The sequence below is a fragment of the Vigna unguiculata genome, chromosome 2 (genome assembly GCF_004118075.2).
Source record: "Vigna unguiculata cultivar IT97K-499-35 chromosome 2, ASM411807v1, whole genome shotgun sequence".
Taxonomy (NCBI): domain Eukaryota; kingdom Viridiplantae; phylum Streptophyta; class Magnoliopsida; order Fabales; family Fabaceae; genus Vigna; species Vigna unguiculata.
The window spans coordinates 28,940,289-28,951,913 of NC_040280.1; the positions used below are offsets into that span (position 1 = coordinate 28,940,289).

Consider the following 11,625-nt stretch of genomic DNA (forward strand, 5'->3'; position numbering starts at 1 on the left):
TTCTTTTGTTTTTCCCATTCTTGAGTTGGTTTTTAGAAGTTTTGTACACATGGGATTTAAAAGTTTTGCATATGGTCCTTCTTGGATAAAGATAAATATTAGTTAGCCTATGATCATAACAGTGTGTTAGATCAATGATAAGTGTTATCTGCATACGTTTAATTAGTTACCCGGTGAGAGTAATGAAATTGAAAGCTTAAGATTGAGTAAACAAGCTTTATTGAGTAAGGGAAACCGGTTATGTTACTATCATAAATGATTTGAACGTGAAGGCGATGATATCATAATAATTGATTATATGCATGAAGTATGTGTTGTTTGAATATAAATGTTGAGTTTATATGAAAATTTGTAGAATTTGTATATGTTGGGAATAGTCCAAGTGTGAGTCAAAGTTTCACATTGGATATAAAAGACAAAGTTAAACACTATATAAGAATAAAGACCCATAACAACATTGCCTTAAGGTTTTGGTGTAAAAGTGGTGTCTAAGGTCTTATATGTGTAAGACTAATGTCATATAACCATATAGAACCACAATCTCTCAATGACTAATCATAACCATATATGAAAAAATATATAACCTATCAGTGGTATCAGAGCCGATGGTTCGGAGTGACTGACCGCATAACCATAACCAAAAAGGGGTCACCGAAGTGACTGACCGCATAATCATAACCAAAGGGGTCACTCATACACACCTGAAGGGAAATATACCATATGAAAAAAAGAAAAAAACAAAGGGACTCACCCTTGAGGGGAGATGTTGGGAATAGTCCAAGTGTGAGTCAAAGTTTCACATTGGATAGAAAAGACAAAGTTAAACACTATATAAGAATAAAGACCCATAACAACATTGCCTTAAGGTTTTGGTGTAAAAGTGGTGTCTAAGGTCTTATATGTGTAAGACTAATGTCATATAACCATATAGAACCACAATCTCTCAATGACTAATCATAACCATATATGAAAAAATATATAACCTATCAGTGGTATCAGAGCCGATGGTTCGGAGTGACTGACCGCATAACCATAACCAAAAAGGGGTCACCGAAGTGACTGACCGCATAATCATAACCAAAGGGGTCACTCATACACACCTGAAGGGAAATATACCATATGAAAAAAAGAAAAAAACAAAGGGACTCACCCTTGAGGGGAGATGTTGGGAATAGTCCAAGTGTGAGTCAAAGTTTCACATTGGATAGAAAAGACAAAGTTAAACACTATATAAGAATAAAGACCCATAACAACATTGCCTTAAGGTTTTGGTGTAAAAGTGGTGTCTAAGGTCTTATATGTGTAAGACTAATGTCATATAACCATATAGAACCACAATCTCTCAATGACTAATCATAACCATATATGAAAAAATATATAACCTATCAGTGGTATCAGAGTCGATGGTTCGGAGTGACTGACCGCATAACCATAACCAAAAAGGGGTCACCGAAGTGACTGACCGCATAATCATAACCAAAGGGGTCACTCATACACACCTGAAGGGAAATATACCATATGAAAAAAGAAAAAAACAAAGGGACTCACCCTTGAGGGGAGATGTTGGGAATAGTCCAAGTGTGAGTCAAAGTTTCACATTGGATAGAAAAGACAAAGTTAAACACTATATAAGAATAAAGACCCATAACAACATTGCCTTAAGGTTTTGGTGTAAAAGTGGTGTCTAAGGTCTTATATGTGTAAGACTAATGTCATATAACCATATAGAACCACAATCTCTCAATGACTAATCATAACCATATATGAAAAAATATATAACCTATCAGTGGTATCAGAGCCGATGGTTCGGAGTGACTGACCGCATAACCATAACCAAAAAGGGGTCACCGAAGTGACTGACCGCATAATCATAACCAAAGGGGTCACTCATACACACCTGAAGGGAAATATACCATATGAAAAAAAGAAAAAAACAAAGGGACTCACCCTTGAGGGGAGATGTTGGGAATAGTCCAAGTGTGAGTCAAAGTTTCACATTGGATAGAAAAGACAAAGTTAAACACTATATAAGAATAAAGACCCATAACAACATTGCCTTAAGGTTTTGGTGTAAAAGTGGTGTCTAAGGTCTTATATGTGTAAGACTAATGTCATATAACCATATAGAACCACAATCTCTCAATGACTAATCATAACCATATATGAAAAAATATATAACCTATCAGTGGTATCAGAGCCGATGGTTCGGAGTGACTGACCGCATAACCATAACCAAAAAGGGGTCACCGAAGTGACTGACCGCATAATCATAACCAAAGGGGTCACTCATACACACCTGAAGGGAAATATACCATATGAAAAAAAGAAAAAAACAAAGGGACTCACCCTTGAGGGGAGATGTTGGGAATAGTCCAAGTGTGAGTCAAAGTTTCACATTGGATAGAAAAGACAAAGTTAAACACTATATAAGAATAAAGACCCATAACAACATTGCCTTAAGGTTTTGGTGTAAAAGTGGTGTCTAAGGTCTTATATGTGTAAGACTAATGTCATATAACCATATAGAACCACAATCTCTCAATGACTAATCATAACCATATATGAAAAAATATATAACCTATCACTTGTGCAGATGAAGATATTTAAATTTTGATTATTTGTTCTCTTAATTAAGATTTTGATATCGTAATGTATAAATGTTGAGTTTTGTTATGAATTGATTGATATTTAAATATTTGTAAAAGTGGTTTATTTGAGTTTGAACTTGGATTTGTCTGTAATCTTTAAAAATATTGAAAATATATGTGCGATTTATGAATTCAATAAAAGTGCATGCTACACTTTTGAGTAAGGATTGGGTTGAGCTGGCTCATCAAATCAAAACGAGTCAATAATGATAATCCGTCCCTTACAAGACAGGCTAACAAGTCGGATCAGACATTATTTTTTAATTAATTTGTTTTCAAAATTTTAAATGTTTTTTATTTTAAAAATTTGTTTATATATACATATAAATGAATATTAAAAGCATATTCAGTCATATAAAATATCTTCTAAACTTTTATTTGATTAGATAAAGTTTTTAATTGGATAAATTCAAATAATTATTACATTTACATGTTAAATTAGTCTATTAAAATTAATAATTGGAACTTAATTTGCGAGTACTAATGATATAAATTACAATACTATTATATATTTACACTTTTAAAAATCTAATATAAAAAAGGTAATATTTTTAATTAATTTTTTATGTTTAATTAAGAAAAATATGTAAACATATCAGAATGAATCACAACAGATTGACAGGTTGAAATCATTAACTGGCCCATTTCTTTTAACAAGTATTGATGGACTGACTCGTCGAGTCCAACTCGTTTTGTCATCCATAATTTTTGAGTTATATAAAAAAAATTGAAGAATGATATATTAGTTTTGGATAAATATTTGAAAATAAATTGACCGTACTACTTAATTTTTTTGTATTTTTGTTTAAACGAGAGGTTGGTTTTCGTCGAAGAAAAAATATAACATAGAATAGCAAATATTATTGATTCCATTCCACTTTAAATGAAAATAGAGTCCAAATTTGTCTCCTTTGGTCATATTTTCTCTCAAATGAACGGTCTTTTTACATTAATATTTTTCTTATGATGGTCCTACTGTTAATAGTGTTTAAGTTAGTAGTAAGTATAAAAGAAATGAATTAGAAGATATTAAAGGTAATAAACTTACTTAATACATGGTTTTTCTTCTAACATCCTGTAATCGAGCATAATGAAGCTAATTGATGATATATACGACTTTTTATTTTATTTTTTCAAAATCACTTCAACCTGGGTTTATGTAAGAAATTTTTTTGTTAGATACCGTACGCATATATATAGTATATGAACGTTTGAGGCCAATTTCTATTTCTTTTTTTTTTTCAAATAATAATATTTTAATTATTAAATTTTGACAATAAATATATACTAAGTATTTTATTATATATTTAATATTTACCCAACTTTTCCTCGGCCGCCGTAGGTAACGGAATTATTATTTTTGTGGTGCATTTGGATAAAAAGACACAGAAACATATTAGAAAACATAGATAAGAGCCTTTTTCTATTTTATTTCATTTGATAAAAAGAAAATAAAACAGATAAATCTTTGAATTTTTTATTTATTTATTTATTTAAAATTTGACTGCAAGCAACAAAAAGTAATAATTAAAGTTCAAAGCAGTGGCTAGAGTAGAGGAGTTGAATGCCCTGTACATTTTAAAAACACTACACGATTTGAATTATTTCAAAGGACAATATGATGGCAAAATTTGAAAAAGTTTAGAATCAGGTTGGGCGAGGATGGGCCAGCCCAACTAAGGGTGGGCACATATTACGGGACACTTTTTTTACATTTCTTTTCCTATTTGTATTTTTATAAAAATTTTAAAAAAATAAATATATTTTTCATTTTTAAACTATTTATTAAAATTGTATGTTGTGTTTCAAAATATATATTAATTTTGTCCCTATATCAATAAGAAACAATAGTTAATGGTGTTATAACTTATCTTTCGTGCGACTCTTTCTTCGCATTGTAACTCTTTCAAGTGGTGATGATTTTCGTTCATCTCACTCACCTTCGTGTAAATTTTTTGGCCGCTTTAATTGTTAACTTTTCTCCTTGTGTTTATCTCCACCAGTTTAACTAAAACGGCACCGTTAGCTACAAAATGCCAAAAAAGTAATATGAAGGTGCCACGAATGCTTCAATGTTTCCACGTCTCCTCAGAATCTTACACGTGTAAGTCCCACAGAAGTACCCTTTTGGAGAAACACCTTCACCTCCATTGAAACACACTATTTGAAGCAATCTTGTACCTTTGCTCCTACCCTGGACATCATCTTCATTTCATCACAATCTTCCTCATCATGTCTGCAGAAGCAAAACAAGAAGAAAAACCTTTGACCACCCCCTCTTACTCCTCAGGTATATTTATCATACGTTTCATAATTTTTACATTAAAGATCGATCCTTTACACTCGATTTTGTGCTTTAATTTTGTGGTGTAGATGTTGACAATGGTGTAGTGAAGGATGTAGTTCTGTGGAGAAGAAAGAAACTCAATGCAATCGTTATTGTAGTGGCAACAGCAGCATGGGTGTTGATGGAAGTATTTGAATTCAACTTCCTCACTGTCATCTCATGGGTAGCCATACTCGTTGTTGCTTCAACATTCCTCTATGCCAATATGCTTAGACTTTTGGGAAAGTGAGAACCCTTCTCTTGCTTTTTTTTTTTCTGATACAAGTTTTTGTCTTCTGGCATTCTTCTTCATTACTTATGCATAGCAACTAGATTATTTTGATGGGGGTGCAAAATCACTGCAACATCACTGCACAATCATCAACTAAATTGTTAACAATACCTTGAATATATACCTGTACCTAGTATATGTAATAGTTGTTCCTGTGAAATTTAGGGAACGACCGAACTTGTTGAGGTTGGAGTTGAGTGAAGAAACAAGTAGAAGAATAGCGAACGAAGTTCGAGCATGGTTTGAAAAAACAATAAGGTGGTTGGTCCTTGTGGGTGTAAGGAAAAAGTGGCAAGTATTTGTGGGGGTTGTGGCTGGATTGTGGTCACTGTCTTATATAGGAAGATGCATGGATCTGCTTACAGTAGTTTATATTGGTACGTGGTAAAGTTGTTTTGCATTGTTTTTTTCACAGTCGAGCTTTTTTTTTTTTTAATTTTGATTTGTGTGCAGGTGTATTGGTGGGAATGGCGATTCCATTAACTTATGTGAAGAACGAGGAGAAGATCAAGAGATTTGGGGAGTGGTTAAGGGAGAAATACAAGAGATGTTGTGAGATTATTGATGAGAAGACTATTCAGAAGATTAAAAGCAGAATACCCAAGGAGAAGAAGACAGAGTAATAGCTTTCTGTAGTTGGTAAATTGGTACATAAATAATGTGCACGGTTATGCTGTATTCATGAATGAATATAAAATGATAATGGTTGTTTCTGTTGAACTTTGGTGGTAATGTTATGGATCGTCCAGTTATTGCGATTTAGGGTTCATTTTATAGCCATTTAAAATTAATCTTATACTTATTATGTAGAAATGGTAACAACCGTGGATCCGTGGCGCAATGGTAGCGCGTCTGACTCCAGATCAGAAGGTTGCGTGTTCGATTCACGTCGGGTTCAATTCCAATTTTTTCTTATTTTTAAAATTCAATTATCTGTAATAAAAGATGGATCAAAATATCATTGAAGCACCAAGCATATGAATGATTAGGTTTAATGGTTTTAAACTGCTTCAGTTGTAAATAAAAGTATTTCGTTTTAGTAATTCATTGTTGACAGTAGATTCCATTTTGGAGAAAGAACTTTTAATTTACATTAGCTTTGTTCATTTTGACAACATTGAAAAATGGCTAAATTTATGTTAGGATTGTTCACCGGAACACAGAACAAAATATAATGTGATAAAGGAATGCGTCAAACAAATTCAGTTATTATGGTTCAGTTATTTAAAGTATAGTTAACAGTTATGTAAAGTATGAGGCGAGAGTCTCAACACTGTCTTATTTTTTAACTGGAAAAAGGTGCATTTAGTTACTTCACTTGGATTTCAAGTAAGATTTTATTTATTTATCAGTTTCATTGATACCAGTGATTGAAATTAATTTTAATTATTCCTAAACTTAAAGAAATTAGTGTATTGAAAAAGCAAATTAGTTATTAAATCTCTAATTATTTTTACACACACTCTTTTTATATCTACCGAGTTTTTTAGTGAACAACATAAGCGGTTATTTATTTATGTGAAGTTCCATGTTTATAGTTTATTCCTTAACGTGTGAGTTATTCGAATACGAAAGCTCTTTCCTTTCCTGTAAATTGCTCGGCAAAGACCGCGAAGCTCAGCTAAAGTGTACATATACACCACAGCAACCACCCATCATCTTTAACAAAAATTCGTTTTTGGTGATCGATATCACCTTCTTTACACTTCATTAAAACTTGGTTTGTTTTCCGAAACACCTCGTTATCGTTCTTGTTTTCATCCCACGTAACCACAGTGGCATCTGTTGGTGTTTGACTTCGAATTCAGGGAGAAAGTTTGGATTTTTGTCATCTGGGTGTTGTTAGTTATGGCAGATCTGTTCGAGGGAGGTGCTGTGGGAGCACTGATGGGAGAGGTGTTGAAAGGGGCTATTTCAACCATAAAAAAGGGTCTAGCCTTCGAACCCACCCTCGAGAGCAACATAGAAACCTTAAACTCTTTGGCTCCTCTGGTGGAGGAGATAAAGAAGTACAACATGTTGTTGGATCGGCCCAGAGAGGAGATAGAGCGGTTGGAGAGTCACATGCGAGCTGGTGAAGAGCTTGTTCGGAAGTGTTCGAAATTGGGCCGGTGGAGAATGTGGTCGTTCCCTTATTACCAGAGCAAGCTTCAGAGCAAGGACGGGGCTCTCCAGAAGCACTTATCGGTGAACGTGTCGGTGCAGAACAGGAGGGACTTGATGGAGGTGGTGGACGGCATGAGGAAGGTTTTGGAGATTCTGCTAAATGGGGAATTCGGGCGTTATTCTGGGTACCAGTTGATGGGTCTGTGTGGGGCTCCTCAAGAACCCGCGTGCATGGGAATGGAGGTGCCTTTAAGCAAGCTGAGGATTGAGTTGCTCAAGGATTCTGTGTCTGTTCTTGTCTTGACTGGTTTGGGAGGGTCAGGGAAAAGCACACTGGCTAAGAAGATATGTTGGGACCCTCAAGTCATAGGTAACTAACTCTCTTCCCTCTCTTCTTCTCGTGCTCCATCATAGGATTGTGTTTGAGTTGCTAGAAAAAGATATTGAAAGAAGACTAATAGAACATTACCTTCAATATAAGCTTTCAAATTGTGGTTGTGGTTACGTTTCCTTGCAATTTTCGATGTTGTGAGAAATTGCAGGTGATGCGTATGATATATTAATGGTCTAGATTATTTATTGTGAAATCACTAGCTCGTATATGCATGACATGCATTTGGAATAGTATCTCAGATGATTTAGAAAGCTTTTTTGTTTTGACCAGGCAAGTTCGGGAAAAACATCTTCTTTGTCACTGTATCAAAAACTCCCAACTTGAAGACCATTGTAGAGACACTGTTTGAACACTGTGGTTGTCGGGTGCCGAAGTTTCAAACCGATGAAGATGTAGTAAATCGACTGGAAGTTCTGCTGAGGGTTCTTGGGAAACATCCAATATTGTTGGTCTTGGATGATGTTTGGCCTGGCTCAGAAGACCTTGTTGAAAAGTTTAAAATTAAGATACCTGATTACAAGATTTTGGTTACTTCAAGGGTTTCATTTCCACGATTTGGCACCTCGTACCAGTTGGATAAACTTGATCATGTCCATGCAGAATCCCTTTTCCGTCACATTGCCCTGAAAGACAAAAGCTCATACATACCTGAAAAAAATCTTGTCGACGAGGTGGTGCTTCTATTTTTCCAAAATCACTCACACTACTCATAATTACTGTGATTCATGTGCAACAATTTATGCAACATCATTGCTTGTGTCTATCTCTCTATAGAATCATGACATATAATAGATAATCTATATGAGAGAGATGAACACAAAAAATGTTTGTATGAATTGCCGCACATGTACCTTTCTCAATTAGAAATTGTGTGGCTTCTTTTTACAAGAGCCAGTCCGTAATATTCAGTGCATTAATTATGTTTACTCTGAAGTAGGTTGTATTAGCCAACATATAGAAGAAGATAATTATCAATGACAAGCATAATTTTGAAAATAAAAAAAAAGTAGATTTATTTTTTCATTGACTGTTTTAGGATATGAATGAACAACCTAGTTACCTAGCCTTTCAATTTATTTACTGATTTTACTATGTTGCCCTGAAACGCAGATAGTGAAAGGTTGCAAGGGTTCACCATTGGCACTTAAGGTGATTGCTGGATCGCTCTGTAACCAGCCTTTTGAGGTGTGGCAAAATATGAAGGAGCGTTTACAAAGGGAATCCATTCTGGAGTCTGATACTGATTTGCTTTTTCGTCTTCAACAAAGTTTAGATATATTGGAGACTAAGTTCTCCATCAATGAAAAGGAGTGTTTCATGGATCTGGGGCTATTTCCTGAAGATCAAAGAATCCCTGTAGCTGCTCTCATTGATATGTGGGCAGAACTGTATAACCTTAATGAAGATGGTAGCAATGCAATGTCCATTATCCATGATTTAATCACCAGGAATTTGATTAATGTTATAGTTACAAGGTACATGGCATCTCCACCCTTCTCCTTGTTGGTCGTCTAATGCTTAATTATAGGACCTCAAAACATCTTATAATGAGGATTATATGAATCAATCAAGCTAATAATGTAGGTTTCACTAGTGGACGAATAGATACGATTGTCATCACAATCACATAAGAATAACAGATATATAAGTTGAAAATGTTATAATTTCAGCATACTTGATACTCTTAGTACATGCATAAGATGTTTGGAGATTAATCTATCTCTTGAAGTTAAAGAAGATGGAAAGCATGTATATATAGTAACTTCTTTTATTATACTTATGAAGCAGAGAAATAAAATTGTTAATCTTGTTGGGTTTTTTGTTCTTCCCTTGTGCAGGAAAGTTGCAAAGGATACAGACATGTACTACAATAACCATTTTGTTTTGGTGCATGATCTACTTAGAGAGCTAGCTATACATCTAAGCAAAGAGAAAACATTTGAACAGAGAGAAAGAGTGATGATTGAATTAAATGGAGATAATCGTCCTGAATGGTGGGTGAGACTGAATCCGCTAGGAATCATTGGCCGTTCGTTCTCATACATCCTGGGAATGTTGTATACACAGAAACAACCAAAGGTTGCTGCTCGCATATTGTCTATTTCAACTGGTATGTTTCTCTCTGTCCAAACTATAGCGAATGCACATACATAAATGATAAATGCTACATGCCACTCGAAGTTTCATAATAATTGATTATCTTGACTTGAGAAAGAACTGAAGTTCATTAGACCATAGTTAAATTGCATCATTAAAGTTAGCAAAGTAGTAACTGAAAGAAGTACTCTTGTGCTGTGTCATACTCAATCTTCCGCTGTTAATGTCAAACATGGTGCTTTTGCAGATGAAACGTTTACTTCGGATTGGTGTGACATGCAACCTGACGAAGCCGAGGTTCTGGTTTTAAATCTTCTCTCTAGCCAGTACTCATTGCCAGAGTTCACAGAGAAGATGCATAAACTGAAAGTTCTGATTGTCACAAATTATGGTTTCCATCGTTCTGAACTAAACATGTTTGAGCGACTTGGTTCTTTAACTAACTTGAAAAGAATCAGATTGGAAAAGGTTTCAATCCCTCCCCTGTGCATATTGAAGAATCTGCGAAAATTGTCCATTCATATGTGTAATACATGCCATGCTTTTGATACATATTCTATCTCAGATGCAATGCCAAATCTTGTGGAGATGAGCATTGATTATTGCAAAGATCTGGTTAAATTTCCTGATGGGCTGTGTAACATCACCCCATTGAAGAAGCTTAGTATCACTAACTGTCACAGCCTTTCTGCACTGCCACAAGATCTTGCAAAGCTGGAGAATTTGGAAGTTCTAAGGCTATGTTCCTGCTCTGATTTGGTAGGGATGCCAGATTCTGTTAAAGGGCTTGACAAACTTAGCTGTCTCGATATCTCAGACTGTTTAAATCTCACCAAATTACCAGATGACATTGGTGAGTTGAAGCTTGAGAAGCTCTACTTGAAGGGTTGCTCACAACTGAGAGAACTGCCACACTCGGTCGTTAAGTTTGAAAATTTAAAGCATAAAATACATGTGATCTGTGATGAAGAAATGGTGGCTTCTTTATGGGAAAATCTTACCATTCGCAATTTGAAGATAGAGATATCTACAGTGGAGGTTAACTTAAATTGGCTTCCTGGAGTTCATTCCTGAGACTTGTTTTCTGAAATTGATAGGCTAGAAATCATGTTTGAATTTGGAACCATGTCACTGCAGTGGAAAAGTAGGAGTTTGAGTTGATTGATTCTGTTAATATACCACATTAATGTTACTTGAAAGAATACCTCATGTAATTTAGCATGGACATTCACGAGACATGTTTTCTGAAATTCATAGAAATTTAAAACCATGTTACTGCAGTGAAAAAGGTAAGAGTTTGGGTTGGATGATTCTGTAAATATAGCACATAAATTTTGACTTGTAATAACACTTCATATGAAATATGGTCAAAGTAATAATGGTCGTTTATATTTTTGCGATTACTAGCACAATATATTCTTCTCATATATTTGGTAAAAACAAAAAGGAGGAGGTTCCACTGCGATGTGTTGTTCTATATTTAATTTTGGTATATTTGAGGAACTAAAGTCTTTATCTTAAACGTTCTGTCTAAGACACGATCGAACACTAAATACCAAGTATGTGAATACCTCTTTTACATTAAGTATGTAAATACTTGAAGTCTTCATTTTATGTATAAACAAAAATGACATGATTGCTTATAACATGTTACACCGGGTAAAAGATTGCTTAAATGGGGTTATCAAGGTTTCTTGTGTTGCCTCTGCGGGAATAATCGAGATCAATTGTTCTATTACAGCTTCGCTTCGTTAGTCCTTCA

At 34.6% G+C, this 11,625-nt stretch overlaps 2 protein-coding genes and 1 non-coding gene across 3 annotated transcripts; all 3 read left to right on the top strand.

The window, feature by feature from the left end:
* The first annotated feature begins 4,796 nt into the window (after positions 1–4,796).
* On the top strand, positions 4,797–6,026 carry LOC114173220 (reticulon-like protein B13). Its single transcript, XM_028057485.1, has 4 exons — positions 4,797–4,938; positions 5,022–5,220; positions 5,432–5,643; positions 5,720–6,026. The coding sequence occupies exons 1-4, from the start codon at positions 4,881–4,883 to the stop codon at positions 5,887–5,889; spliced, it is 639 nt and encodes a 212-aa protein (XP_027913286.1). The 5' UTR covers positions 4,797–4,880; the 3' UTR covers positions 5,890–6,026.
* Positions 6,027–6,092: 66 nt separating this feature from the next.
* TRNAW-CCA lies at positions 6,093–6,164 on the top strand. Its single transcript has one exon. It is a non-coding gene; the product is annotated as a tRNA-Trp (tRNA).
* Positions 6,165–6,816: 652 nt separating this feature from the next.
* Positions 6,817–11,252, top strand: LOC114172308 (probable disease resistance protein At5g66900). The gene is made up of 5 exons (XM_028056867.1): positions 6,817–7,742; positions 8,037–8,437; positions 8,877–9,241; positions 9,605–9,876; positions 10,111–11,252. The coding sequence occupies exons 1-5, from the start codon at positions 7,115–7,117 to the stop codon at positions 10,935–10,937; spliced, it is 2,493 nt and encodes an 830-aa protein (XP_027912668.1). The 5' UTR covers positions 6,817–7,114; the 3' UTR covers positions 10,938–11,252.
* Positions 11,253–11,625: the final 373 nt, after the last annotated feature.

Excerpts from the sequence above, each read along its gene's own strand:
- LOC114172308 (XM_028056867.1), top strand. The coding sequence starts at position 7,115 with ATGGCAGATCTGTTCGAGGGAGGTGCTGTGGGAGCACTGATGGGAGAG. Across the intron at positions 7,743-8,036 it reads TTGGGACCCTCAAGTCATAG|GCAAGTTCGGGAAAAACATC; the intron begins GTAACTAACTCT and ends TGTTTTGACCAG. Across the intron at positions 9,242-9,604 it reads ATTAATGTTATAGTTACAAG|GAAAGTTGCAAAGGATACAG; the intron begins GTACATGGCATC and ends TCCCTTGTGCAG.
- LOC114173220 (XM_028057485.1), top strand. The coding sequence starts at position 4,881 with ATGTCTGCAGAAGCAAAACAAGAAGAAAAACCTTTGACCACCCCCTCT. Across the intron at positions 5,221-5,431 it reads ATGCTTAGACTTTTGGGAAA|GGAACGACCGAACTTGTTGA; the intron begins GTGAGAACCCTT and ends TGTGAAATTTAG. Across the intron at positions 5,644-5,719 it reads GCTTACAGTAGTTTATATTG|GTGTATTGGTGGGAATGGCG; the intron begins GTACGTGGTAAA and ends ATTTGTGTGCAG.